Source organism: Phoca vitulina, unplaced genomic scaffold (genome assembly GCF_004348235.1).
Source record: "Phoca vitulina isolate PV1807 unplaced genomic scaffold, GSC_HSeal_1.0 scaffold1, whole genome shotgun sequence".
Taxonomy (NCBI): Eukaryota; Metazoa; Chordata; class Mammalia; order Carnivora; family Phocidae; genus Phoca; species Phoca vitulina.
Window position 1 is genome coordinate 19,208,834 of NW_022589704.1, and position 26,909 is coordinate 19,235,742.

Sequence of the window (26,909 nt, forward strand, 5' to 3'; positions counted from 1 at the left end):
CACATCGGGCTCCCTGCTCCGCGGGAAGCCTGCTTCTCCCTCTCCCACTCCCCCTGCTTGTGTTCCTGCTCTGTGTCTCTCTCTGTCAAATAAATAAATAAAATCTTTAAAAAAAAAAATCACTAGTCCAATCCCTGTTACAAACAAGGAAACTGAGGTCCAGAGTGCCCAGTCACTTGGACCGGACCAAGAGGAGGAGTGCTTCCCCCCCCTCACTCTGAATCCCTTTTTGATTCTTTTTATTTTTCGTTAGAGGCTCAGTGAGACCCCACCCTCCTGGCCAGCAGCTCTGAAGGCTTGGTCCCCAGGGCCTGAGCCTAGGCTTGTTGTACTTAAGTCTCTGTAGTCTCCCCAACCAGCCAGCCAGGAACACTGAGCGCTCCTGTGAGAGGGAGCACATGTGAGTAACCAACCCCTCCCTCGGACCCTCCCGTCCAAGGATTTCACAAGCCCACTCCTGGTTCCTTTGCGCTCAAAACATTCCAGGACTTTATTTGCCTTTGGCTGGCTTCTGAGGAGGGGCAGGGCAGGGGGCTGGCAGCGCCCTCTGGCGGACCTCATAGGCAAGGACCGGAATCTTGGCCAAACCCAGAGGACTTCAGTCTTGGAGGCCACAGTCAATACAGTCTAGGGGAGGGTGGCAGTGTTCCTCAGGCTTGCACCCCCGACCCTGCTTCAGGAGACGGGGCATGTTGGGAGGAGGCCCTGAACCTCTGGCTCTCATACTCGCCCGTGTTGGATGCCCGCATGTTCTGCCGAGCCTTCATCTGCTTCAAACGGTCCTTGTCCACTTCCCGCTTGGTGAGGATGAAGAGGAGGATACCACAGGGGAAGCCGATGGCCCTAGGGGTGGGGAGATGTGCACGGGATTTGGGGAGGGGCCAAGCCTGAGCCAGAGGAGCTGGGGCAATCTCATTCCAGCTTCATCGGTTGCACGAACACCGCAATACCTCTCGTGTCTCTGCAGCCTCCGCACTGGCTGCTGGAGGGCCAAAAGCCAATCAGATCCTGCTGCCGCACTGCTTAAAACTCTCTAACAGCTCTCCGTCACTTCCTGGCCAAATCCAAACTCCTAGGCACAGCACAAAAGGCCCAGTGTGGTTGGTCCCCTGCCCACCTTTTCATTCCTGTCCCGTATAGCTTGAGGCTCCTTGACCTGAGAGCCCTGCGATCCTGCTATACGGACTATGCAAGATTCTCCAGATGGCCCATCCTCCTTCCCTCTCCAAGTGTTGGCAAAGGTTCCCTCTGCCTTAACTGCCCCACATCCCCTCCCCGACTCCCCTTCATCTAAGTAACCGCTACCTGGGAGGCACTTTAGTGTGGGGGGAGAGGGCATGGAGTCATAAGACCTGGTGAGAATCCCACCTCTGAACCTTACCTAGAGTTCCCTCCTCTGTGAAATGGGATGTAATTAAAAAAAAATTTTTTTTTTTGTATTTTGGGTTTAGGGGATGTAACATTTATCTCAGAAAAACTAAAACATTACACTGTAAAGTACTGGCACACCTCGGGTGTGGAAAAAACTGTTAATTTTCCCCTCCTTTCCTTTTAATGTTGATCAACAATACATATTAAGGTCAGAGTCAGATCCAAATAACGAAGTATTGGACACCTTCTAGATGCTACTTACACAACTAACGTAATCTCACATGATCTCAATGATCTCAATGAAAGAGCTCAATGGGCTTTCAGCCCAAGCTCCCAAAAGAGAGAATGAGGCCAGGGACCCAAACTCAAATCAGATTAGCTCAGCTTACTACACCGAAAACCCACTGTGTCTCCAATTCCACATACTTTCCCACCTCCCTTGCGCCATTCCTCTGAGATTCCAGTCCTCACGCCAAGCAGTTCTGTCCCCACAACCTCAGATTCAACTCACCACCTGAAACTTGAAGAACTTTCTGGGTCCCGCCCTCCACTGTGCCACTCCCCATTGGTGGGCAAAGAGTTTTAGTTAAAACTCACCAGGCGAGTCCCACAGCTTTCATGGGGTTCTTGCCCCTCTTTCTGGGAATGTATTCCAGCTCAGGGGATAGGGGCTCCGGCTCCTCCTTGCACTCTGGGGAGCTGTGGCTTTGCAGTGCCCGGGTCCTGTTCTGTGAGGCCTTGTTAGCTGTGGCTCCTGAGAGAATCCCTGCGGATGGAAGGAAGGAAGGTCAGTAAGAGAGGATGAGAAGAAAGCCCAGGGGAAGAAAGGGAGAGACAGCAGTTTGGAGTAACAAGTGCCAAGGAGAATCCAAAGGGAAAATGGGAAAATTGCCATCGAGGTGGCACGTCTGGAAGCCACTTCCACGTCACTGCGGGCTCATCACCCTGGTGCCAGGAGAGCGAGCTTCGTTGTTCTTCATCTGCTCAGACGACAGGATGTGAAGGACTGCAGTGGGGCTCACATAAGTCGTATGAAGGAAATCCGAGGAAAGGTTTTCAAACTGCAGGATGTTAGCACTGGGAGCTTAAAGGTAGTCTACTCCATCCCCTTATTTTATAGAAGAAGAAACTGAAGCCCCGAGAGCCGAACTGCTTCGCCCAAGGTCAAACTGCTAATTATCCGGGGCTAGAACCAAGCCTCCAGAAGCCCAGGGCTCTTTCCTCTGCACTGCGGTGAGTGTGAAACACCTGGAGCGCGGGAGTCTAAAAGGCTTCCTCGGAGCTCCCTCTCGCAGCATGACCCCACAGGTGTCCCGTAACTTGAGGGCAGGGGGATGGGCTGGGTGACCTCTAGAGAGTATCTTTGAGCCCCTTGACTCTTTATGATCCTGCAGAGGGGTGCAGGCAGGAATCGACAGCCATGACCTCCTGCTATCGCTGGTTGGGATGTATAAAAAAAGGGGATCCCCTGCCGTCCTGCCCTCCCCGGGGTCCCTCTCCTTACCCCGGAGGACGCGGGCATTTCTCGCCCCCCGGCCCTTCAGCGCCGTAGCAGCTACCACCGCCGCCATGTTCAGATCCCACCCCCCTTCACCGCGCTCCGCGCCGGGAATTGTAGTTTGCGTAAGGGGCCTCCCCCGCTCCTTCCGTCCTGCCTACAGACCAGAAACTACATCTCCCAGAAGCCTCCGAGGGGACCCGGGAGAACTACCCTTCCCAAGAGACCCCGGAGGCGCGCACGCTCGCTTGTTTCCCTCCTGTTGGAGGCGGAGTCAGGCCGGGCGGAGTTTGGGTTCTCCCCGCCATGCCCCGGCCCCTTCTCCCAACTCTGCCCTGTGACTGGTGGGTCGGCCAGTTAGCCCCCTTCGCCATTGGCCTAGCGGCCGTCGCTCTTCCTGCCGGGGAGTCGCCTACGCCTACTTCCTCCCGGGAGGAGGGGCTCGAGTTCCGCGTCGTCGCGCAGAGCTGACTCTGGGAGGCGTTTGGGCCCAGAGAAGTGGATCGGCCGCTTGCGCCGCATGGAGTCCGAATCCGAGAGCGGGGCCGCCGCTGACACCCCCCCACTGGAGACCCTGAGCTTCCATGGTGATGAGGAGATTATCGAGGTGGTAGAACTGGATCCTGGCCCGCCGGACCCGGGTGAGAACTGCCGCTCCTCGGGCCGTGGGACAGGAGGCGCTCACCCCTGGCCTCTGACCCTTGCTTCTCCCCCCCTCCCGTCCCTTCCCCACCGGTCATTCCTACCGACCTCTTTCGCCCTTCCCCCCTGCCCTGCCCCCACACTTAGTTCTCAGGCCTGGCAGGGGTGGGGGTTCCCCTGACGCCTCCTCTGGCCCTTCCCCTCACACACCCCCTTCCCATCATCCCCTCGGTCCTCCCTTCCTACACCGTCTCTGGCCAACCCCGGGTCCTCAGACCTCTCCTGTCCTCCGTCCCCAGTGCCCCCTCCTCCCTGCCGCTTCTCCCCGCGCTTCACCCTCTCTGTCTGACCTCAGCCGACCCTCTTGCTACACCCCAGCGCCTCAGGCCTCCCCACCACTTCTCCCCTGCCCTTTTTCTTACTGTCTGCCGAGCCCCATCTCTTAACCCTCTCCCCAAAGCAGATGATCTGGCCCAGGAGATGGAAGATGTGGACTTTGAAGAAGAGGAAGAAGAGGAAGAGGGCAACGAGGAGGGCTGGGTTCTGGAACCCCAGGAAGGGGTGGTCGGCAGCATGGAGGGCCCAGACGATAGCGAAGTCACCTTTGCATTGCACTCAGGTAGGTCTCTGAGGAGATCCGTCATCAAGTCATCAACGCAGTGCACGTGGGCATTTGAACATCAGACACCTGCTGTGTAGGGAGCCTTCCGAGGGACATGGAGGTGGGAAAACAGAGGCTGGCCTTGCCCTGGAGGAGCTCGCACTGTGAAGGCCTGGGGGAGAGCTTGGCTCCCGGAGCCAGCTGAGACACCTGGCTTCAAATCCTCCCTTTGCTCCTTACAGATTTGTGATCTCTGTTAATCTCTCTGGGTCTTAGTTTCTTGTCAAAAAGTCGTCTTGTTGTAAATTAGAGGTAGTAGTACCTTTTTGAGCATGTTTTATATAATTCTCTCAAATGGTAGCCCTTAATAAGGTAAGTGACAGGGTGCTTTCCTCGCTCTGTGCTCAGCCTGGTGGCAGCCCGTGCTCAGACCTGTAAGCCTGCACGTGTACCCTCCTTTTGTCTGTGCGTCTGTCTGGGGTGGTGAACGCAGCAGCCCTGGGGAAGGACTTGGAGCTTGGCAAGCACGGGGAGGAATTGCTCCAACAACTTGATGCTTGAAACTTAGAAGAACTTGGATGCACTCTTCTTTTCCGGGAGGAAAGACATGTTGCTTTGGGTGGAAGGGGGTGGGTTTCCTGAAGGTCCCGAAGGACAGAACCCGGGGTGGGAGCCCTGTCCGCTTACTCATGGAATATCTTTTTGGACAGCATCTGTGTTTTGTGTGAGCCTGGACCCCAAGACCAACACCTTGGCAGTGACAGGGGGTGAGGATGACAAAGCTTTCGTGTGGCGGCTTAGCGATGGGGAGCTGCTCTTTGAGTGTGCAGGTGAGGGAGTACGGTGAGGTCATGTTCCTTTGGAGGTCGTAGGGGGCTAGCCTGCAATGGTTGTGCAGACAGCGGCCATTTACTGGTGCCCATTTTGGGCCAGTTCTGTGCTGGACCCAAGGACCTCAGAATAACCTAGTCTGTCTTGGGCATGGGGAGGGAGCCAGTATTGGCCAAAGGAGTCTGGGGAAGGTCTGGGAGGAGGTAGCAGCAGCGTAGGATATTTAGAAGGGAGGAGCCAGTATTTTGGGCAGAGGTGTGGAGTGGACAGAATGGGGAGGACATAGGCCTGGGCTAGGCATGGTGGAGTGGGAGGCGAGCATTACCATCCCTAGGGAGACCTCCTGGAGCGGCAGTGAGCAGGAGTCACTTGTTACGGTGGGACCCAGCCTTCTTCTCTTCCCAGCTGGTCCTTTCTGGGGGCCAGCCACCTGGGTCCTGTTCTCCTGATGTTCTCTCTTTCTGTCTCCTTCCCTTTGCAGGCCATAAAGACTCTGTTACTTGTGCTGGTTTCAGCCACGACTCTACCCTCGTGGCCACAGGGGACATGAGTGGCCTCTTGAAAGTGTGGCAGGTGGACACCAAGGAGGAGGTCTGGTCCTTTGAAGCGGGAGATCTGGAGGTGAGAGCGTCAGAGTGGTGTTCAGCTGCGCGGGGCCTTGGGGAGGAGCTGGGAGCTGGGGGGTCCAGTCTCGCCTTTACCAGACCGAGGCCACTCTAAGGCAGCGTGCTCTCCACGTGCAGCAAGAGTGTGGGGCTGTTTCCTGTCCCGTCCCTGCCACCCTCGGAAGCAAGGACAGCTTGGGTGGCGCTTACGGGACGGGCTCCTAGGGGGGACAGGCCTCCCTGCTGACCCTTGCCCTCTGCCCAGTGGATGGAGTGGCACCCTCGGGCACCTGTCCTCCTGGCGGGCACGGCTGACGGCAACACCTGGATGTGGAAGGTCCCAAATGGTGACTGCAAGACCTTCCAAGGCCCCAGCTGCCCAGCTACCTGTGGCCGAGTCCTCCCTGACGGTGAGGGCCGCTGCCCTGTCTGTCTTTCCCGGGGCACAGAGAGCTTGGCTCCAGGTTCACGCGCCTTCCTGGGCTCCCTCCCAGGCCTTAGCCGGCCGGCTCTGAGCTCTGCTGTCCGGAACACGGACCCAGGCCCCAGAGCCGACCGCTTCCCCTTTCCTGCCCTGACTGGCCGCTAGTCCCTGGGGCGGCGTCTGTTCCCTTACTTCCTGGTCTCCCCCTTCCCCCCCATTCCCTTGCCGGGTGTGCCTGCGAGTGCTGTCTGTCCTTCTCTTCGTCCGTGCCTGCGGCCCTTCAGGGAAGAGAGCCGTGGTCGGCTATGAAGATGGCACCATCCGGATCTGGGACCTGAAGCAGGGAAGCCCGATCCACGTACTAAAAGGTCTCCAGGGCAGGGCCAGGGTTCACCGGGTGTCTGTGCAGAAGGCCTGGGGCAGGCGTCGGGGGCCGCGAGGAAGCCTGACTTAGCTGTGTGCTCCGTCCTAGGGACCGAGGGTCACCAGGGCCCTCTGACCTGTGTCGCCGCCAACCAGGACGGCAGCCTGATCCTCACCGGCTCCGTGGACTGCCAGGCCAAGCTGGTCAGCGCCACCGCTGGCAAGGTGAGGGCGACCTGGAGCCTCTGCTGCCCGTGTCGTGTGTCCCCCCCCACTGAGGGCTCTCTCGGCCCCTCTCCTGGCCCCTCTCCCGTCGCCTTCCCTCCTTCTCATCAGCCCTCCTCCCATCCAAGGATTCTCTCCCGCGGCTTCTAGGTGGTGGGGGTTTTCAGACCCGAGACCGTGGCCTCCCAGCCCAATGTGGGAGAAGGGGAGGAGAGCGAGTCCAACTCCGTGGAGTCTTTGGGCTTCTGCAGCGTGTGAGTGTGAGAAGGGCCTCGGCCTAGAGAGGAGAAAGCTGGGGAGGACGGGGTTTGGCGAGGGGTGCCTGGGCCGGGGACCCAGGGAGGAGCGCAGGGTGCGTGAGTCCAGGTCCCTCCACGAGCCTTAGTGGTGCTCTCCTCTGCCCAGGATGCCTCTGGCAGCTGTTGGCTACTTGGATGGGACCTTGGCCATCTATGACCTGTCTACGCAGACCCTCAGGCACCAGTGTCAGCACCAGGTACGGGCAGCCTGGAGCTCCGGCGTGGCCCTCTCTGGCCCTCTGTGGCCCTCCCCGCCTCCCCGCTGCCCCCCCCCCCCCCGAGTCAGGGCAGGCGCCTCCCGCTCTCCTGGCCCTGACGTCCGCTCTGCCCGCTCTGTCCCGTGGCCCCCCGGTGCAGTCGGGCATCGTGCAGCTGCTGTGGGAGGCGGGCACCGCCGTGGTTTACACTTGCAGCCTGGACGGCATCGTGCGCCTCTGGGACGCTCGCACCGGCCGCTTGCTCACGGACTACCGGGGCCACACGGCCGAGATCCTGGACTTTGCCCTCAGCAAGTACGTGAGTTGGGCAAGGGCTGGAGTCTCTGTGTATTTGGAGGGTGGGAATGGCACCTGGGGGGCCGCAGGGTCCTTGGGGTGTGGGAGGGGCTTCCTAAGGGAAGCTGGGGTCCAAGGCCTGGTGTGTGAGCCCGAAGGGCGGGGAGGCCTGAGGGTGACCTGCGTGGGCTCTCACATCTCCGTTCCGGGGCTGAGGGGCTGGGACCGTGTCCCCCATGCTGTGGGCTCTTCTCTGATCCCCTTACTGGTTGCTGGCGTCCAGTGTGTTCACTCGACGTGAACACGTCAGCCTGGTGCCAGGCACCAGGGATCTAGGATTGAGGATGCCCTGGAGGAGGCCACCCGAGGGTCCCTGGGTAATGGGCTTGGGGCCGGGCCCCAGGTCCCTCAGTCCCATCGACCTGCGCTTTCTGTCCACAGAGATGCCTCCCTGGTGGTGACAACGTCAGGAGACCACAAAGCAAAAGTATTTTGTGTCCAGAGACCTGACCGCTAACGGGTGCAGTCTCTGCTTTGGTGTTGAGGGGTGAAGGGAGAACCCCACCAGCAGAGGCGGTAGGGTACGGGGGAAGAGGAGGGGGGGCCTCGGAATACTTTCCAACCCCTTCAAACTGACTTGCCCCCCCCTCTTGTCCCTTCTTTTAAGAGACCCACCTCTTGGGCTCCCCCCACCCTCACCCAGACCTGCGGGTCCCTCGGGGGGAGGGTTGGGGGGGTGGTCAGGCCTCTTTCTCTTTCACCTTCATTTGCTGGTGTGAGCCCCGGGGGTGTGTGTTTGTATGTGGGGAGTAGGTCTTTGAGGTTCCCGTTCTTTCCCTTCCCAAGTCTTGGGGGGGTGGAAAGGAGGAAGAGATATTAGTTACAGATTTTAAAAATGTAAATAAAATATACTTCCCAGAGACGGTGTGCGTGTGGATTTTGTGGCGTCTGGACATGAGGAACCAGTGAGGGACACGTCGGGGTGAGGGTCCCTGCAAAGTCTGCTAGGCTTCGAGATTCCTCAGCCCACTGTCCGGGGTGGCGGCTCGTGCTCCCCGACCGTTGATTCTGAGGGAGTCGGATCTGTGGCTGCGTGTCCGGCTTTGGTTTCTTTGCGCTGCTGTCCCCCGCCCCCACCGCTCTTCGGAGCTGTGGAGATAACCGTGAACGGGGCCGGAGGAGTTTATTTGGTCAGGGTGGGGTCACATAAGGGCAGGCCTCTGGTCCAGGGTCTTGGGGACAAGAGGAGACTGGCTCGGTGGCCGAGATGGACAGATGCTTCGAGTAGGGGCCAGCAGAGGCCCTTGCCCCGGTTCGGGTCAAGGTCCACGCTGCTTGCGCTGCTGGTGTGGAGGGCCGGGCCGGGGCTGGGGGGCTCTCCTCCGCAGCACACGCAGGCACCTCCGGGCGGCCGCCCTCCAGGGGCCCGTGTAGCGCTGCTCGCCCAGCCCCATGGCCACGGGCACGACCGCCGCGCTGGCACTGCCCAGCGACATGAGGGACAACAGAGTTCCGGGCCCCAGTGGCAGGCGCTGCTCGAAGGCCAGGACCGACAGGAGCAGGGTGACCACGTAGGGCCCCCAGCACAGCCCGAAGAGCAGCGTGGCCCCGGCCTGTGCCCTCGCCTGCCTCCAGGTGAGCGCCCGCGCCAGGGCCGAGGGCGCGCCGCGGCTCACCGCCCGCTCCAGCCGGCGGATGTCGCTCAGCTGGCGGCGGGCGGCGGCCAGCACGCGGGCGGACAGAAGGGCGGCGGCCCCCACGGCGGGCAGCAGGAGCCCGTAGACTTCGAGGTAGAGGTAGGGCACTGGGAAGACGGTCTGGGAGCTGCAGCCGGTGCCGGGGTCCCAGCGGTTCCACCCCAGCGCCGGCAGGCTGGCAAAGAGCAGCGGGCCGGCCCAGGTGAGGAGCAGGGCCAGCCGCGGGTGCCTGCGGGGCCGGAGGGGCCGCAGCACGGCCGCGTAGCGCTCGCCGTGCACCAGCAGGAGGTTGGCGAGCAGGGAGAGGAAGGAGAAGTTGGGCGCCAAGTAGAGGAAGAGGCAGGGCCAATAGCCCCGGCGGCTCTGGCTCCAGAGGCCGGGCAGCGCGGGCAGCGCCAGCCCCGTGAGCAGCCCGGCCAGCAGCAGGCTCAGGAAGAAGCAGCCGGCGGGCGTGTGGCGCAGCTGCCGGTCCCGGGCGATGCCCAAGGCCAGGAGCAGGTTGGCGGCGACGATGAGGCTGGCCAGGGTCAGGGAGAGCCCCAAGGCCCCCGCGGGGACGGGGCTGGGCGCCTCCGTGGTGCCATTGGGTGTCATCTTGGGCCCGGGGCCGGGGGGCGCCTGGAGTAGCGGTCGGCGGGCCTGCGTGAGAGACGGGCGGCCCAGTGAGGCAGACGGTGCCCGCCGGCGGGCCGCGGGCCTTACATGTTTAGCGGGCACGCTTTTTTTTTTCAATTAAGTGCCAGTTACGATTTACATAAAAGTCCGTATTTTGGGCTTCCCACCTCCCGCAGCAAGTCTGTCCCGCGGCTGGAGCTGCGGGGTGCCTGTGTTCACCCAACTCCCCAGGCCCTACCCTGCCGGCGGGCCATTGCCATTCCCTGTCCGAGCCCCTCCGGGCCGCCGCGTTTGATGCCTGCGTTTGGACGGAAGGGCGGACCCACCCAGCCCCAAAGCCCCAGAGCGTTTTGTCCACCCCTGCCTCCACAAGGCAAGGCCTCTAAAACTGGCCAGAAGGGAGGACAGGGTCTGGCTGGTGTGAGTGGTTTCTGGCCAGCCATTAGTTGAGAGCCTCCTTCAAGTCGGGCTGGGGCCAGTGCAGGGTGGGGGTGCTACGATGAAGGAGGGGTCTCTGTCCTCAGGTGCTCCCAGCCTGCTTGGCACCAGAGCATTAGGAGAGGGGAGGCTGCTAAGGATTGGGGGGGCGGGTGGGGGCGACAGGCAGAGGCGAAGGCAGGGCTGGCCGAACACCTGAGTTAGCGACAGGCCCGGGCCACGGGTGGCAGCAGCAAGCAGGATGCCCCATGCCCTGAGCACCCCCCTCCCCCGCACAGCCGGTTACAGCTCAGTGAGCAGCCTCCGAGTAGGACTTCCAGCCCATAAACTTGACTCATCCGCACCACACTAGCAACAGGGCCCTTCCTGGGAACTGGAGGAAGAGAGGAGTCACTGGGGAGGAGGATGCCGACAGCAAGGACGGGCCCCACACCTGAAGTTGAGCCCAGAGGCGGCGGGGGGAGCCTGAGGGCAGGGCCTGGCCGTTCTGTGGCTGATCTGGCCCCGCCCTTCCCTTTCTTGGTTCCGTGTCCTCAGCCCCCTCCGGCGCCCTGGCCCCAGGGCCACACGGTGGGGAAGAGGAGAGTCTCGGCCCTGGGGAAACTCCTGCTGCTGCTGTCAGCAGGGAGCAGCCGCTGTTGCTAGGGTTAAAGTCAAGAAGGAAAGGATTCCCCCCCGCCCCCCCCCCCAGCTCACCGGATCCGAGGGCACCACCGCCACCCCGAGCTCAGGACCCTTCTCTTCCCAGCTGCCCACCCCCCTAAGGCCGGCCAAGCCACACCAAGCTACTGCCCCTCTCCCCTCCCCTCAGCCCATTTCCTCTTCCTCATCCTCCCTCACCCCTCACCCCAAGCCCTCTACCCAGGACATCCCTCTCTACCAGGCCCTTCAGTTTCTGTTCCCTTCGTCCCTGTGCCACCTTTATTAAACCCCATGAGACCTCAGGGTCCGTGACTTCAAACCTGGACTCTGGAGTCCGGAGCTGGAGCTCCCAGCACTGCCCTGGAGTGAGTCCCCACCCCTCCTCCCCCGGGGGCAGCATGAAAGGCAGGGCTGGCCCCAGGGCCACCTTCCCAGAGCTGGGCTGGCCCCGTGACCTGCACGCCCTGGAGGCTCAGGTGGCTTGGGCGGGCTGCGCTGGCCTCTTCAGGACCCGGGGCTGAGGTCTCCCGGTGAGGCTGGGTGCGGGGTGGATGGGGGCGGGTGAAGGGGGAGGAGGGCGTAGCTACTCACATGGCTGTTGGGGGCAGGTGTTGCTGGCCCAGCCTGGGTTTTCCCCTCAGTGTCAGGGTGTTGCCATAGGCAGGCCTGCAGGGCTTCTGGCGCTGTCTGGTGTCCCGGCCAGTGAGGACATGGTGCCTCCACTCCGCGGGGACCGCAGGGCCCCCGGCTCTTGGCTGCCCAGGCTCTGCCCCTGCCCTGGGTTCTGGAGGGATGGAGCTGGGGCGGGTGGGGCTCAGCCTGGCCCCGCCCCTGGGGGGTGGGGCCTGGCACACACTGGGCCGCAGGGGCTGGGAGGCCTTCCCATCGTGGTCCAGTGCCCTCGCCCTGTGCTGTACCCGCGTGCCCCCTCTCCAGCCACCAGCTATAGCTTGCCACCAAGGTGGCAGATCCCCTACCTCAGGTCACCCAACTTGGAGCCCTGTCACCTGCTGCTTGCCTAGCTAATGGGAGAGATGCAGTCCACTCAATGAATAATCAGGGTTTCGGCTCCCCCTCTCCACTTCCTGTCCCAGCGAATACATTTACATTTGATGGGTCTTAAACCCCTGGAGTGGCCAGCCGGCTGACAGCACACCCAGCTCCATAATTCTGAAGAGCATGTCTGATGGTTGCCAGGGCTGGGGGTGTTTGCAGCTTGAGGATCTTCCCATCCTATTACCTGATGGGCCTTTCGGCTTATAAAGCCAACCTTACCTTCTAGAACTTGGGGTCATTCTACACTTTTCTCAACTGCCTTGAGTCAAGTTCTGGGCAATGAGGTAAAAATGGCTCTGGGGGTGTGGCACTGGGCAAGCTAACTTCTGGGCCTCAGTTTTCCCACTTGTAAAAGGGGAACAAGTAAAACTACCACTCTGGGCTGTTGGGGGAATATCATGGAGTAACATCTGTGACTGCGTATATCCCAGTGTCTGACACTTAATGGGAGGCCTCCACGGTGAATAAGAGGCGTGAGCCCAGAAAGCCTGGGCTTGAATCTTAGAATCTTGGCTGGGATCTTTTTTTTTTTTTTTTAGCTGTGTGAACTTGGGCAAATTACTGAAGTTCTTTTGCCTTCGTTTCCTCATCTGTAGAATGGGGCTTATATTGCGCTCACCTAGGGCGAGACTAACTGAGCTAATAGGTGATGAAGACTTAAATGAGCACTAGGCACACAGGCATTCAATGAAAGGCAGCTGTTAACATTTTTAGGATTTCTGCCCTCTGCATGTTGCTTCCCTCCAGCCACCTGTCCCCGCTAAGAAAACTCCATAGAGAAAAGGCAGACAGAGAGCTCATGAAAAGCAAGAGGGGATGGCACTTCTGCCCCACAGACAGCAAGGAGAGCAGGTACAGGAGAGGAAGGGCAAGTGCAAGGCTAGGGAGCCAAGAGGTGTGATGCTCCCATTTTCACTGGTATCAAGTGAGGCCTTGGGGTGCTAGAAAGAAGGCTGAAGTGGGAGGGAGTAGGTTGAAACTGCAGCAAGAAAGCCGGAGATGAGACAGGACGGAAGACTTCCCTGCTCAAGAGCACAGGTAGACGGAGCCAGGGTACCTCTGCGCCCTCAGCGGGGAAGGGCAGGGAGAGAGAGCCGGGCTGAAGGCTGGTGGCCCGAGGGGTCTAGCTCTGCCCATCCTGCACAGTGATCAGGGGGCCCGGGGAGGCAGGACTTCTGTTGGGACAAAAAGTGGGAAGAGGAAAGCATCCAGCCTCAAAACCCTCCTCAAGCGAGCTGGCGGCCAGAGGACGCGGGCTTCCAGCAGCCGGCCCTCAGGGGAGGGGGGTCTGCCCACGCTATCTGGTCGGGCAGAAGTCAGAGGCTCTGGGAGAGTTCAGACTGGGGCCTGGACACAAGTGGGTGTGGGGCCCCTCAGCAGTTGGGCTGCCAGGAATAAACAGACCTCCTTCTGTTCCCAGCCGTGGCCTCCTCGGGATCCAGGATATCTGTGTTTCTTCTTCGCTGCTTTGTCTAAACAGTGTCTGTGGGATGACGTCTGAAGGGGGCGGCTTAGGCGGCAGGGGCTGGGAAGCCTGGGTCCTGTCTCCTCCTCACTGGACCATCTGGGCCTTCTCTGCTCCCCCATCCATCTCTGGCACTGGCTCATCCCCGGCCTTCTAGACCCTTGGCCCACAGGAGGGCTCTGGTGCAGTTTCCAGACCCTCCATTCCAGCTGCAGGCCGGTTGCCGTGGTCCCCGTTCTCCTCTCCTCAGGCACAGCCTCTATGCTATGGCAGGGCCCAACCCTGCCAGGGCATCCTCCTGGGCCTCCTTTGTCCACTCCATTCTCTTGGATACTGGCAGCTCTTTGCTGACCGTGGGGGCCCAGGGCCGGGTGGGTGTGGTATGCAGGGGCTGGGGAACTCGCTAACTGGATGAGTGGAGGCAAGGAGGCCCCGGGGCTTTCTGGACCCTGGCTGGCCTCCAGGAGCCGCTGTCAACACTCGTCACTCCCCACAGGCAAGAGCAGACAAGCCCTTGGGAGCCTCTGGAGGGCCCTGGGCACAATCCTGGCCAGGGCCTTGGCCTCAGGAAGCCCTGAGCCAGGTCTCTGGGCAGAAGAAACCCTGGTCCTTCCTGTTAGGGTTAAGCCAGACTCTCCACGGCCCCCTCCGGGCCACTGCAGTGTTTCAGCAATCCCTGGAAGGGGGCAGCATGGCTTGAACTCAAAAGAGCCCCCAGAGCAGACCCAGGTTTGGGTCTTTGGCCTCAGGAGCTGTTGGGACGAGGGTTTTCACTTCCAATGAGACCAAAGGCAATGGAAATGGCAACTGCTAAGTATGGGCTGCCCAGGACAGGGCTGACGCAGCAGTGGGTACTTCCTTTTCCAGGTCTGCCACCCACCAGAAGCGGGTGACAAGGGGCCACTCCTCCCCAGTGCACAGGTTTGTTGGGATGGGCACTGAGCCCCAAACTAAGAGCCCATTTCCATGGAGTCCAGGTGACTGAATGACCTATATAGCTTTCAGATTTCTTGATGGCGACCCACAGTAAAAAAGGGTGTTTTATAATCTAATCAAGATGTGTGTACATAAACAAACACACTCCAAAATCAACACTTACCCTTGAGAAATGTGATGTACTCTGATCTATACTATCCCACTGAAGAGAAAAAAAAAAAAAAAGCTGGGACGCCTGAGTGGCTCAGTCGGTTAAGTGTTTGCCTTTAGCTCAGGTCATGATCGCACGGTCCTGGGATTGAGTCCACATTGGGGTCCCTGCTCAGAGGGGAGTCTGCTTCTCCCCCTCCCCCCACTTGTGCTCGCTCGCTCTCTCAAATAAAATCTTAAAAAAAAAAAAAAAAAGGCCAGTAATGAAGTTACACACGTGACAGACACACAGAAATACGTACCTGTCCCCCCTGCCCCCCACGCACACATGCACGCACGCACGAGTCAGGCCGGACTGTGCCCACGACACAGTCCTGGCCGAGATACTGCACTACCGTCATTTGAGATGCTACCACTGGGGGGAGCTGGGTGAAGGGCACACAGAATTTCTGTAGTATTTCTTACAACTGCATATGAACCTACAGTGATCTCACAAGTTTAGGAAACAAAAATGTCAGGATAGTTCACAATCCATGAATGGGTCTCAAACCAGTCTGAAACCCACTGCACTAGATGGAGACAAATTAAAGGGAAAGCAAGAAGCTAAAAACTGTCAGGATGGTCCTCAGACCATTTCAGGTGCTCACAAAACTCTCCTGTAATTCTTTACCAAATTTTCTGAACGATTTTATTTTTGGGATCGGTGTCCTGCTAGCTGGGGGACAGCATATATTGCTAGGCTCGGTACTGTTAGGGGAGCATCTCCCCAAAGGGAATTCTGTGGAAGGCCAGTCTTTTGGGCTACTGTATGAGAAGAGAAAGGGTGGCCAGTTACTCTAACGTCTGCATTAGGTCCACACCCTAACACCCATCACTGTCCTGCAGAACACAGGCCACGAAATGCATTTTGGGAAGTGCTGTGCATTATTCATGATGAAAGAATAAGCCAGAAAACACATCATGTGACTGTCACGGTCCTGGAAGCTTCTTGGCCACAGACAGACATAGTAATAAGTAAGCTTTACAGGAAGCACGTTCACATTTATTCAGAACTGCCAACTAAGAGCTCACTAGCCAGCCATCCTCTCTCTCCTCAAAGGGGTGGTGGTGGGGGCGGTTGTCAAGGGACTCCTGATTTAAGGCTTCCCAGATTTGGGTCTGTAGGTTCAAGGGCAGCACCACGTGTACCCTTCCTCCCCCCACCCCCCTTTTGGACTCAGTCTAGAAACCCAGCGAATTCTCATGTAAGATAGAAAGATTTTCTTTATTAATGACCCCAACCGTATTTCTTTAGATACAGGAGTTTTGAACTCAAATACTTAGGAGAAAACAAGTTAAGATTGCATTATCCTGCAACTCATTACCAGTAACATATTGCAAAGCGCAACAGCTTGGAAAAGAGGGAGGAAGGCAAGGGAGTGAGGGAGGGAAGGTAAAGAAAAGGAATTAAGTTGATCAAGTGGAATTTTTTTTCTTTTTTTAATTCTTGAGAACTATGAAGTCCTTGCAAGCACAGCTCGTTTCTGCAGATTATTTTCCAAACGTGTACAAAATGGAACCAAAACGGAGAATCCCTTAAGAACCTGAAGAGGTGCAACATGAAAAGCTACGATTATCCAGTAGCAAGCGTTCCAGCCTTCAGCTGCCAGCCGCCTCCTCTTCCTGTTCCCGAGAGTTAGCGGGATGAAAACGTCTTCCCCCTTCAAGAGCAGAGAGAAGTGTGAAGGCCGGTTTCTGGCTCCCCTGTCCTGCCCCCCGCCCCCGGGATGGAATCTCAGAGACACCAGACACAGGTGCGAACGTTCCTCAGAAGATGCGGGAACTCTAGGCCCGGAATAAGGCCCAGCTCCCATAGAGAGTTGATCAGCTCTTTCTTCCTGCTGAATACTTACTTCGGGGATACCAGGGAGCACCTGTGCCACACCCACAAGGATGGTCGATGTACCAAGTTAGACAGGACAATCCCTTGCCCACAATGTCTGGATGGCCTAGACCTACTCAAATTTCAAACTGGGCTCGACCCTCTTCTGGGTTGAGAGCTCCGGCTCCCCTTACACAGCTTGTACCTTTTCAGCCTCGCACACAGCAGTTCCTTCTATTTTTCACCATGTGAGCAGGATGCTCAAAACTTCCACGTACAAGAACTTTGTGTTGCCATGCGGTGACCACGCTCCGGGTTACAGAACACTCGCCTGACTTTAGCCTCCTGAGTCCTGGCCTTCTGTCCCATCCAGGATTTCTCCGGAAGGGCCAGCTTTGGGAACAGGCTGGTTCCCAAAGACAGAGCTCATTTGGTAAAGCAGCCTGGAAGCCAGGGCTGAGAACTATGAGAAATTGGGGCAAAGAAAGGGGGGCTAAATTTTCCTGTCCTGAATGTCTCAGCCACCCCAAACTGAAACCGTATTTTTTCAACCCCACCCCTCCATGCAAAGCTGGTGAGCGTTCGAGAGCACCAAGCCAGGCCTGCCATCCTATTCCATGCAGCCCCTCCATTTCCGCTGTCTGGGCTGTGTGTGCCTGTGTGTGTCCTGGCTTCTCTACTCATCCTTAGTAACATGATCTGGTTTTCAGCTTGGATGTGGTTGTTTGCCTCCCCCTCCTCCTTTCTGGGGCCCCTCTCTGCTAAAGAGAGGTCACAGGACAGAAAAAGGCAAACCTGCTCTTTTTAGCTCCCAGGAAGGAGGTTTACAGACAATTTGTTGGTTTCAAGGATCTGTCCTTCCCCAGTTACGACCGCACTCATGTCGCAGCACCCCAGGACCACCTGCCGGCGGGCTAACAGGGCAGGGCAGAGGCCCTGTGGGGAGACACTGGGCAGTGGCTGCCTCGGCGGGCTCTTCTGGACAGACGAGAAGTTCCAGGGCTGCAGCGGACACAGGCAGCCCCATGACAGAGTATTTACGAAGCCAGCCTTCCCATTTGGTGTAGGACGGGCTGGCCAGGTCAGGCTTCCTTCTGCTATGCCTGGCTGCCTGTTCACCTCCGAGCCAGTCTCTCCACTGGCCCTGAAAATGGCACAGCATTGGTCACCTCCCGCTCTAGGTCACCACAGCGGTGCCCTGTGAGAAGGGCAGTCCTGTGGAAAGCAAGAGGGGCAGGGGAACTTGTAAACCCCAGGAGGGAGGCCAGGTTTTAGAAGACGCGCAAAGAGCATGTGTGTTCCAGGACATACGCCCTCCCCACCCTGTGTTAGTTTTGCCCACTTTAGGCCTTGCCACAAAGCTGCAGAGCAGAAGGTGTGATGCTGCCATTTTGTCACCATGGCACCTGGACACCCCTCTGGAAGCAGAGGATCCAACTATAGACTGAACCCCACTCCTCAGGCTCTGGGCAGGAGATACAGAGTTACTACTGAGAGAAGCCTTTGGTACCAATTTCATGAGATGGGCAGCCTCTAAAGCCTTCGCCTCCGAAGTCAGGAGTGACTTAAAGTGCTTTTATAACCATCAGAGGTTTCTGAGCTTGAAAACCCTCGGCTCCGGTACCAGGAGTCAGGCACCGCTCTCATCCTGTCAGGTGGCAGCAGAACCTAGCTTGGCAGGAGAGGCCTCCCATGCCAGGGGAGGGAACCCAGAGCCCTGTGCACCCCATACCTGCCGAAGGTCCCCCCCGAGAGCAGCAGGCGTTGGCAAATACCCTGGCTGTGAGGGATGTGCAGAAGCTTAGTTCACCTCAAGACTTGAGTTCAATGGGCACAAAAGCTGGCAGATAAGCACTTATTCCTTATCCTGAGAACAGGATCACCTCAACTTCACAGGGGGAACCAAAAAACCCTGACATTTTGCCTAAAGACCTAAATCCCTATCTAGGCTCTAGACCATGCTGGCCTCTCCTGCCTGGAGCCACACACTGGAGCCCCCCAGTTCGACATTTCCATCCCTGAGAAAGACAACGTCATCTCCATGCAAAACTCCTGCCGAGAAGCGGACCAGGGGATAAAAACACTTAAGGGGTGGCTCCAGGCCTGTTCACTCAACTACATGTCCATAAGCAAATCTCTCCCTTTCTCCAGGAAGATCTTGAGGACTGACCTAACTCAGGCCCAAAGAGAACACAGTGTATCTCAGTAAAAAGGTCCCGTTGTGTTTTCCCTAGCTGACATTCCCCTAGCTCACAAAGATGTGGAAACCAGTGAATCCAGCCCGGCCCACTCAGGAGTGAAAACCTGTCCATCCCGCCTTTAGTCAGTCAGGTGGCTACAGGCCCGACCCTGCCTGCCTCTCACATGTAGCTGCTGCCCAGACACCGGGAGGGCCAGGTCATCAACATCCACTATTTCCCTCTTGGTGAAATCAGGAAAGGAAGGTGGTCCTGCTTCTGAGACCGCCCTACTCACGTGATTGTTTTCATTTCTTTTTTCTCGGCATCTGGACGTGCACGGTTCAGCACCTTGAGGAAGTCAGATGTTTTTGCCCGCATACGTGTGTGAATATAGGCCTGGGAGCAAACACAATGGGTACTGAAGCAGTCATGTTCTAGAAAAACAGCTTTGCTTTCAGTAGAAGTTATCAGGAAGGTCTGGGAACATATGCCCTGGGACTGACACAGGGCCATATGCAGGCAAGCAAGAGGGCAACTTTCTGGAGATACATCTGCATCTCTCTACTATGGGGAGGGGTAGTGGGGAGAGATGGAAGAAAGGCCATGATATCTTATTTTTCTCTAGAACCATTTTTTTTTTACACTTTAAATAGATGCAATTTTTATTTGTCAATTATACCTCAGTAAAGATGGGGGGAAAGTATCGTATTCAGCCTTTATTTGTCTAAACTGATTCTAAAATTGGCATATAGAGCAAGCTGACATGTCCTTTCGTAGCTGAGCAGGACTTCAGGAAAGGCCATGATATCTTAAAAGTCTCTAGAACCATTACAGTTCATAGCAACAGCGTGGACTACAGGAATGACTTTTTTTTTTTTAAAGTAAATTCTACCCCCAGCGGTGGTGCTCGAACTCACGACCTCAGGATCGAGAGTCGCATGCTCTACCAACTCAGCCAGCCAGGTGCAGCCCACACAGAAATGACTTTTTATGTTATTAACTCTGGTGGAGAGAATGACCCGGAGCATAGGAGCTGAGCTGCCATGGGCCCTTCTCACCTTAGAGCACTTGATGTGGTAGTGCAGATAGTCCCGGAAAGTGTGGATCAGGTTGATGGTGTTGTCTCGAGCACTGGCATTGGTGTGGCGAGGGAACAGCACTGCCGGCAGGGACACAAACAAGACATCAGGGTGTAACATCAAGCCTACAGTCAGCTCTGATCTCTCCCTGCCTGAGGACAATGCACTTGTTTCATTATGCCTAGGCTTTGTCAAAGTGTTCTCCTTCCCGAGGAAGGGATAAGTACTGTAACAGGGCAGGTACCAGGGAGTGCAAATGGAGGAGATCATGGCAGAACACCAGGGCTCCCCGGGAAAGGGCTTAGTGCTGGGCATCACACCAGGTCTGGGCTCTAGCCTGTGGCTGTGCGTTCTGCCATCTGTGCCCTGCCTGCCCCACGCCTACCAGCCTCTGCCTCTGCGGCACGGCAGTCTCCTGAGAAGGTGGTACCGCTGGCTGGGGGCGCGGGGGGACTTTGGAGGAAACACCTTATTAGACATCAGCATTAGGAAACAAAAGCCTGCCTATCTTCCATCCATGGTGCTTGAGCCTTCAGAGGCACTTGGTTCCAGAAGATTCTATGGTCTTGTGGTGAAAACGAGAGACTCTAAGCTCCCAGGACCTCAACTCTTCTCATGAGGACAGGTAGCAGGAGCTGCTTTGGCCGGGGGATGAGAAAAGCCCCTCCCATGGTGCCATGCACTGAAGCCCCCTGTAGCCACTCCGCCCTCTTCACCCCTCCCTTCAGCTTTCTGGAACCCTCTCCATCTCCTGTACCTACTCTACTCAGTGGTCTCGGCAGCAGTAAAATCCTCCAAGTGGGAGGTTTGCTAACATGAAAAGGAATACCTCAAAAAAAGGGTGGGACCTCTGTGTTAATTTGCCGAGAAGAAACGAACAGCAGGACAAGAGCTAACTACGTGGCATAGCGACTGTACCGTTTCTGCAGCATAACGAGAAAGGCTGCCAATTAAACCACATGGCGTGCACTGTAAGCTGCGCCCCAGCCTCAAGGACAGTCAAGTGAAAGAAAATGCGTAGCTTAGAGGTCATGGAACATGGTAAGTCGGTGGGCTCATCACCAATAAACAGGTACACCTTCAGTACTGAGGTGACTTAAATTTCAGAAAAGGCAACATTTTAGTGGCATCGGGTGCAATGTGTGAATGAGCTGTTATTCCCAACTGTTAGCTATAATCAGAAGCCAAGCTCACTGGTCTGGAGTAACCATAAGAAGGGAAGACTTGAACTTCTTCAGTGGAGTAAGTGAATCATGGCCAGAGCTCTGGCTTAGTAAGCAAAAAACCAAGAAATGTCAAATGCAAGACAACTGCCTCCCACCCAGCTGCTTAGTGATGTTCATGTGGTCCCGACTCTTAACACTTGACATCAGGGGCTCTATTTTTTCCCCCAGGATTTAAGAAAAACAGGGAAAAAAGAAAATGATTATGGCACACCCTCCTACAGTCAGAGCACGGGCATATGAGAACGGTCTGGTACGCCTGCTTTTGCCCCTTTCCCATTTTAACAAAGGTCTGTGCCGTTTCAGGCACCCTGCAGGGGAAACCACCAGAGGAGCACGACCTGGCATATCCCCCCCCAGCCCGCTCACCAAAGGTAATGTAGCCAATGTTGTCGCCCACGGCAGCGTCGGTGTCTTTCAGCTCCAGAGGAGGTTCCCTGTGGCTAAAGAGGACCTGTGGGGCTGTGTGGCTGGCTCTGCGGCCTTCTTTGAACTCCTGCACAAAGCAACCAGAAGAGAACCTGACGTGAGATGAATGGCAACTTCCACTACAAGGCTGGCCCTGCGGGGTGTGACTTCTGTAGCACCCAGACCGGCAGAGGGCTAAGAAACACCTAACACGAAGCAGGACAAGTGCCGGCTGCTACCGATGGGATCCGGATGCAAAAAGCAAAGACCACAGAGTACTTAACAAAGCTATCTTCAAAATGGAATGAGAGCATTCTTTTTTTTTTCCCCAAAAGATTTACTTAAGAGCTCGTGCATGAGAGAGAGAGAGAAAGAGAGAGAGAGAGAGGAGTGGCAGAGGGAGAGGGAGAAGCAGACTCCCCGGTGAGCAGGAAGCCCGATGCAATGCGGGACTCCATCCCAGGACCCTGGGATCATGACCTAAGCCAAAGGCAGATGCTTAACTCACTGAGCCACCCAGGCGCCCCTAATGAGAGCATTATTAATCCTGTTCCCTTTCTCTTGTTTGGGAATGACAGAGGCAATTAAAGAGGCAATTAAAGTTCATCTGACACTAAACAGACGACGAACTGCAAAGCATTAGAACCAGGTTACATTTAGGTTAAGGACTACTGCTGATTGTTTCTTTTGATTTCATGTGAGGAGCCTGTATTTATCAGGAAATCTTGAAAATCTCAGGGTGCATGGAACCTAGGCTCTAGCTTGCTTAAGACTCAAGATAAAATCTTAACTCCTTTCATCTTTGCCTGAAAGCCCCTTATGAGCTGGCCCATTTCTCACCCCTCCCACCCCCATCTCTGCTTCTTCCCCTTTCTTGAAAACCAGGCTTTCTCAGGGCTCTGGAAGTTTGCACAAGTCCTGTTTCATGGAGGTATCTTAGACCGTTACTGTTTAGAATCCACCAATCAGAACTTTAGACTAAATGTAAGCCCTTCTCAGGGGCAGAAGACAACGGAGTTAAAGAAGCTGAGTTGTTTTAGGGTTCGCTGAGAGGAGGAGGCTGTGTGACATAAGTGAAAGCCTGACTGTTAATTCTGGTCTTGAATGGCTATAGACTCAATCACCACCACTCTGCCTAAGAGCTCATCATCCATAACAAAACGTCCCCACCCTCATCAAACGACAGGAAAATGAGGATGTAAAAACCAGGCCATTCCCCCATGTTTTAATCTTCAAACCTCAAGCTTTTCTAATGCATACATTCCTTTGTACATACCAAAGTGATACAAGGCATCCCTGTCTCAACCCAGACCTGCAAGAACAGAACTAGATTTTCCAGCAATGCCAGTAAAACAGGGTGATCCAAATTCACTGAAGGATAGCCGAAGGACGGAACCAAGGGCTAGGTAGTTCTAGGAGTACCGAAAGCATGCTAACAGGGCTGTTTGGTCTGCACTGCTCTTCTGCTGCTGCTCAGCTATGACTTCCTCTATCCTGCCATCTCCAAAAGACTCGGGTAGCTGGCTGCCATCTCGTCGGGAGTTCCCATGTCTTCTAAGTCTCTACTATGGCAATTTACTATGCACTAAAGCATCTGGCTTCTCTACCAGGTTGTAAGCTCTGCAAGCCAAGGATCCTCCTTTATTACTCTGTATCCATTCCTCTTCCTTCAAAGAGGCTGGCTAGCACATGGCTTGCTGAATGAAAGTAAGCACTTTCTACCCTAGCTGAGTTACAGCTGTCGCACTGTAAAGGAAGGGACAGGAACAATGCTTCCATTTGTAGGTAGGAAGAATGCGCACAGGGCAGCAAGCCCTCAGCAAATTAGTGGCAAAAGAATAACATCTGAGGAATTCTAACGCCCAGTCTGGAATCTCACCTGTTCCACCACCCTGCCTCCTGAGCTGGCACTGCTTGGCTTCTAAAGCTTGGCGGAAGATAAACTAACATAGCCAGGTTAGGTTAGCTCCCTATCTTTTGTTTCTCAAATGAAAAATACTCGGAGAGGTATGGAAGGAGTCAAGATCATTCAAAATGGAAATTCCTAAAGCAAAGCTTCTGAGATTACCCTTCTCTAGAAAACGTTACTTTTCATTCTGCAAAGGGGTTGGGAGGTTTTCTCACTTTTTATTTTTACTCTTTAGCCCCCCCCCCCCGGGGGGGGAGCAGAGAAAATAGAACAGATAATAACTGCCAGCATTTTCTTGTGTTTAGTAAGTTTCTCGAAGGCTCCAAATCACTGGTACCTGTTGGCATTCATACCCAGATGGGGTGAATGTAAACCCATGGTGACCTATTAGCATGGCTTCCATCAGTTCTGTGTATGGAAAATGACACGTGGATCTGGTTAAAAATGCACTTCTGATTTGGGTCTATCCTTTCGGCGCTGTCACGTCTTTGTTTCTTCTTGGTACGCTCTCTTAAATAATACTTAAGAAACAAATCAACCAACCCACCCAAACAGTTCTTTTTCATTAGGGTCTTTGTCCTGTGCGTGTCAACAATGATGCCTCTTTTTTCTTCCTCCAACTAGGATGTCTTTTGAATATCACAATACTATTTCTCTCTTCCATCAAAGCACAATTTATGATAGCAAGTTCAGAATAAATCCAAGTATACACAGAAACTGAGTATATGATAAAGGTAGCATCTTAAATTGGTAGTATAAACATGGGCCTTGAAACAATGGCTACTGAGACCAGTGGGTAGCCATTTAGAAAAAATGATGGATGCATCTTTCATACCATATACCAGGAGAAAACTCTGAACAGGTAATCAAAGATTATGTGTAAAATATGAAACCGTACAAATACTAAAAAATAATACAGGTACATTTCTTTACAATCTTAGAGTAGGAAAGGAGTTTCTAACTATGACTCAAAATCTAGGAGCCACAGAAGAGACTGACTTAACTATGTGAAAATAAACTTCTGCGTTGAGGGAAAAAAAACTCCACAAACTCTAATGACAAACTGGAAAAAATATTTGCTACTCCTACCATAGATAAAAGGCTAATCTCTCTAGTATATAAAGAAATAGAGAAGATTAGTAACCCAATACAAAAATGGGTAAGGATAGAGACATCTCACAGGGAAGAAAAATAAATAGCCTTCAACCTAAGAAAAGATGTTGGACCTCGTTCCCAAGAGAACGTAGATACCATTTTCATCTATCAGATTGGCAGAAATCCGAAAGTCTGACAACATACTCTGGGAAATCGGGCACTTTCATGCATTGTAGGTGGGAGGCAAAAGGGTACAACCTCCGTGGAGGAGGGTCTGGCAATATCTACTAAATCTCCTGACTTTCACTCAGTGCTCCCACTTCAGGAAAACATCCTACAGCTATAACCACACAGGCAACCAGGTAGACAGGGTTCTCAACATCCTATCTTCACACCTGCCTGAGAGGCAGATTGCTTGTGTCTTGTCCCTGAACATACAGAAACCAGTGGTCTCTGTTTAACTTTTCTTGGTTATGGGGCGGAGGTTAAGATCTAAAAACATGAAAAATACTCTAGTTCACCATACTCTATAATCTCCAAAATTGTATTGTTCCTAATGCTTTTCACAGAATGAGCAGTGACATGGTATCTACCAGACTTTCTCTAGTGCTCAGCTTGCATGCTGACAAAGATAATGCACCAAAGGCAAACACTAAAATATCCATGTGAGTGGGGAATGGAAACTCCATCTTTTTCCCAAAGGCAGGAAGCATCCCTCAGAGTTGGCCTCCTGACTGCCAAAGCAGGAATCGTGTTCTGACCAAACTGGAGGTCCACGCCGGGAGAGGAAAACCCATAAAGGCCCACAGCAAGCAAGTCAGTGACGTGGAGGAACTTCAAACAGTGTCCCTGGGTCCCAGCATTCTGTGCTAGGCATCCACTGTTCTAGGAATTTAAAATAACGAAGTCCAGGAAAAGTCTCAGATGATTTATTTTGGAGTAAAATCTAGCAAAATAAGCCCAGGTTTCTAAGGTCATTTCAAATAAATTGCCCCAGCCTTCGACTCCGTGGAGAAGGAGGCAAGGCAGATGGCTTCCCGAGCACAGCCTTTTCACAGCCCGGGACACCAGCTGGGGCTGCATGGTGCCAGTCCAGTCACTAACTAGAGATACTGTCAGTGCAAAAATGCAGAGACTTGCTTTTCCCTTTCAGACCAGTGCCCTACTGCATGTATTTTGAGGGAGGAGTTTAAATTCATATGCAAAAAAATACACAATACTCTCCTAAGGAACAAATCTCCTGTAAGCTCTCCAAGATAAGGTCTGTTTAAAGCATAAAATGGAACAAGACTGGTAAAAAACCAGCCAAATCTAAATATATACTTCATAGCTTTTAAAATTAGTTTGTCAGTCTGGATTCAGCCCAATTTCTAAGCTACTGCATTTAATTCCCCTGTCAATTCTGCCTAAAAACAGATGAAATGCCTGTCTGGAAGCTTACATTTAGGACCCAAGATCTAGGTCTATATATCTGTGTGTATACACACACACACACACACTCTCTCTCAAAGTTGAGTACTCTCAAATGCTCAAAGTGTCAATATCCTAATTTTTCTGCATTGTGGCTCCAAAATTAGAGTTTCTGATTAATTAGACTAAACACAAAAAGCCACTAGAGATGGATGAAATTGAGGCTCTCACTTTTGAGTATTTCCCTAGCTGCTTAGAGAGGATACCCATAAAATATCCTCACTACATTAAGCACAACCATTTTTCAACTCCATGTAGCAAAAAAGATTCTGTCCCGGAATTCTTAAATCTCTTCACCCTGCCAAGCAACACAATGAACGTACAAAAGGTGTTGGAAAATTTATCCACTGTACTAGATATTGAATACTGAGCCATCTCAGAAGAAATCAGCCTGGTTATCACTTCAACGACAAGCTCTCATATCTCAGAGCCAGCAACTGGTTAGCAGACAGCATGACAATACCACAATGGGGTATTGTATCAAACTGGAGTCCGACTGTACCAGAAATCCAATTACAAAATGTCCCATTAAGCCCCGTTCCTCTTCTTGGTAGGTGAGCTGCTTCTGAAGGAGGCACTCTATGGTGACCTCAGGCAAACTCTGGCCAATTTGCCTCGCTGTCTGCTCAACGACTCTACCCTAACTGATGTACTATCTACTACTTAGCAATTTTCTAGAGATTCCGTTCTGAGAAGACTTTAGTACTAAATCAAGCCAAGAATGGACCTTGCCAGAAACTGCAGGAAGGGTAGGAAACATGACTAAGCTTTAAATCGAAGACACTATGGCAGCAAGGGTGCTTAAAACTCAGTCATACCATTAGTATGTTTAATCCTCAATTCACTCTCCAGTCCAATCCAGTCCTGCAAAAGGCTAAAGGCACTAAGGAAAAACTACATGCAGTGAGTTTGGTGGGAGCTGTTTAATGAAATCTTCAACAAGTGCCGGCACCCTCAGAGTGGCCAGTTCTCTCTTCTATGCTCATGGTGTGCTTCAGTGCCAAGGTATAAACCACCACCATGGTGTCCCCCCATAAGACATCCGATCCATACCTGCATGAACACTTTTCCAATGACCACATCGTCATCATCCTTGAACACTGTGCTGAAGACTACTGTGACTCTGTCCTTTTTAGATTCAACGTACCTGAGGGGAACAAAACCCATGAGGTAAGAAGTACAGAATCAGCATGAGACTTTGTCAAGAACTCGATCTCCAAAGTGAAGTAGGTGGGTAAAGTCCTAAATCTCTTAGTTCATAAAACAAGGCATGCCAAGGGAGACTCAGTATGTATGACCAACAAAGTCAGTATAACACATGCATGCCCTGAG

General features: G+C 54.3%; 4 protein-coding genes across 7 annotated transcripts in view; 1 reads left to right on the forward strand and 3 right to left on the reverse strand.

Annotated features, from left to right (window-relative positions):
- PNKD (PNKD metallo-beta-lactamase domain containing) overlaps positions 1-3,021 on the reverse strand; it is a 59,133-nt gene extending 56,112 nt beyond the window's left edge. For 2 of the 3 annotated variants that reach the window (XM_032402421.1, XM_032402410.1), the window contains exons 1-2: positions 2,876-2,968; positions 1,969-2,137 (exon numbers count right to left, since the gene is read on the reverse strand). In XM_032402421.1, coding sequence (XP_032258312.1) covers positions 1,969-2,137; positions 2,876-2,942 — 236 coding nt within the window. In that variant the 5' untranslated portion in view covers positions 2,943-2,968. Of the gene's footprint in view, positions 1-152; positions 844-1,968; positions 2,138-2,875 lie in introns of those variants that run through there. The other variant, XM_032402437.1, reaches the window with a different exon arrangement.
- A 274-nt stretch (positions 3,022-3,295) lies between these two features.
- On the forward strand, positions 3,296-8,270 carry AAMP (angio associated migratory cell protein). 2 transcript variants are annotated; one of them, XM_032402441.1, is made up of 11 exons: positions 3,296-3,510; positions 3,972-4,130; positions 4,823-4,942; positions 5,425-5,564; positions 5,814-5,958; positions 6,257-6,340; positions 6,445-6,560; positions 6,711-6,814; positions 6,966-7,056; positions 7,217-7,371; positions 7,795-8,270. In XM_032402441.1, exons 1-11 carry the CDS (start codon positions 3,390-3,392, stop codon positions 7,868-7,870), a joined length of 1,311 nt encoding a protein of 436 aa, XP_032258332.1. In that variant the 5' UTR covers positions 3,296-3,389; the 3' UTR covers positions 7,871-8,270. The 2 variants fall into 2 exon arrangements, with proteins under 2 accessions (XP_032258332.1, XP_032258333.1); XM_032402442.1 differs by having other exon boundaries at positions 3,297-3,510; positions 3,975-4,130.
- A 202-nt stretch (positions 8,271-8,472) lies between these two features.
- Positions 8,473-11,510, reverse strand: GPBAR1 (G protein-coupled bile acid receptor 1). Its single transcript, XM_032402443.1, is given in 3 exon segments — positions 8,473-8,705; positions 8,707-9,689; positions 11,337-11,510. Coding segments are annotated over 2 exon segments (1,107 nt in total). The 5' UTR covers positions 9,645-9,689; positions 11,337-11,510; the 3' UTR covers positions 8,473-8,536.
- A 4,085-nt stretch (positions 11,511-15,595) lies between these two features.
- The window catches only part of ARPC2 (actin related protein 2/3 complex subunit 2), a 29,166-nt gene continuing 17,852 nt past the window's right edge, over positions 15,596-26,909 (reverse strand). The window contains exons 7-11 of the mRNA XM_032402446.1: positions 26,631-26,724; positions 21,065-21,191; positions 19,452-19,552; positions 18,689-18,789; positions 15,596-16,052 (exon numbers count right to left, since the gene is read on the reverse strand). Coding sequence (XP_032258337.1) covers positions 16,028-16,052; positions 18,689-18,789; positions 19,452-19,552; positions 21,065-21,191; positions 26,631-26,724 — 448 coding nt within the window. The 3' untranslated portion in view covers positions 15,596-16,027. The remainder of the gene's footprint in view (positions 16,053-18,688; positions 18,790-19,451; positions 19,553-21,064; positions 21,192-26,630; positions 26,725-26,909) is intronic.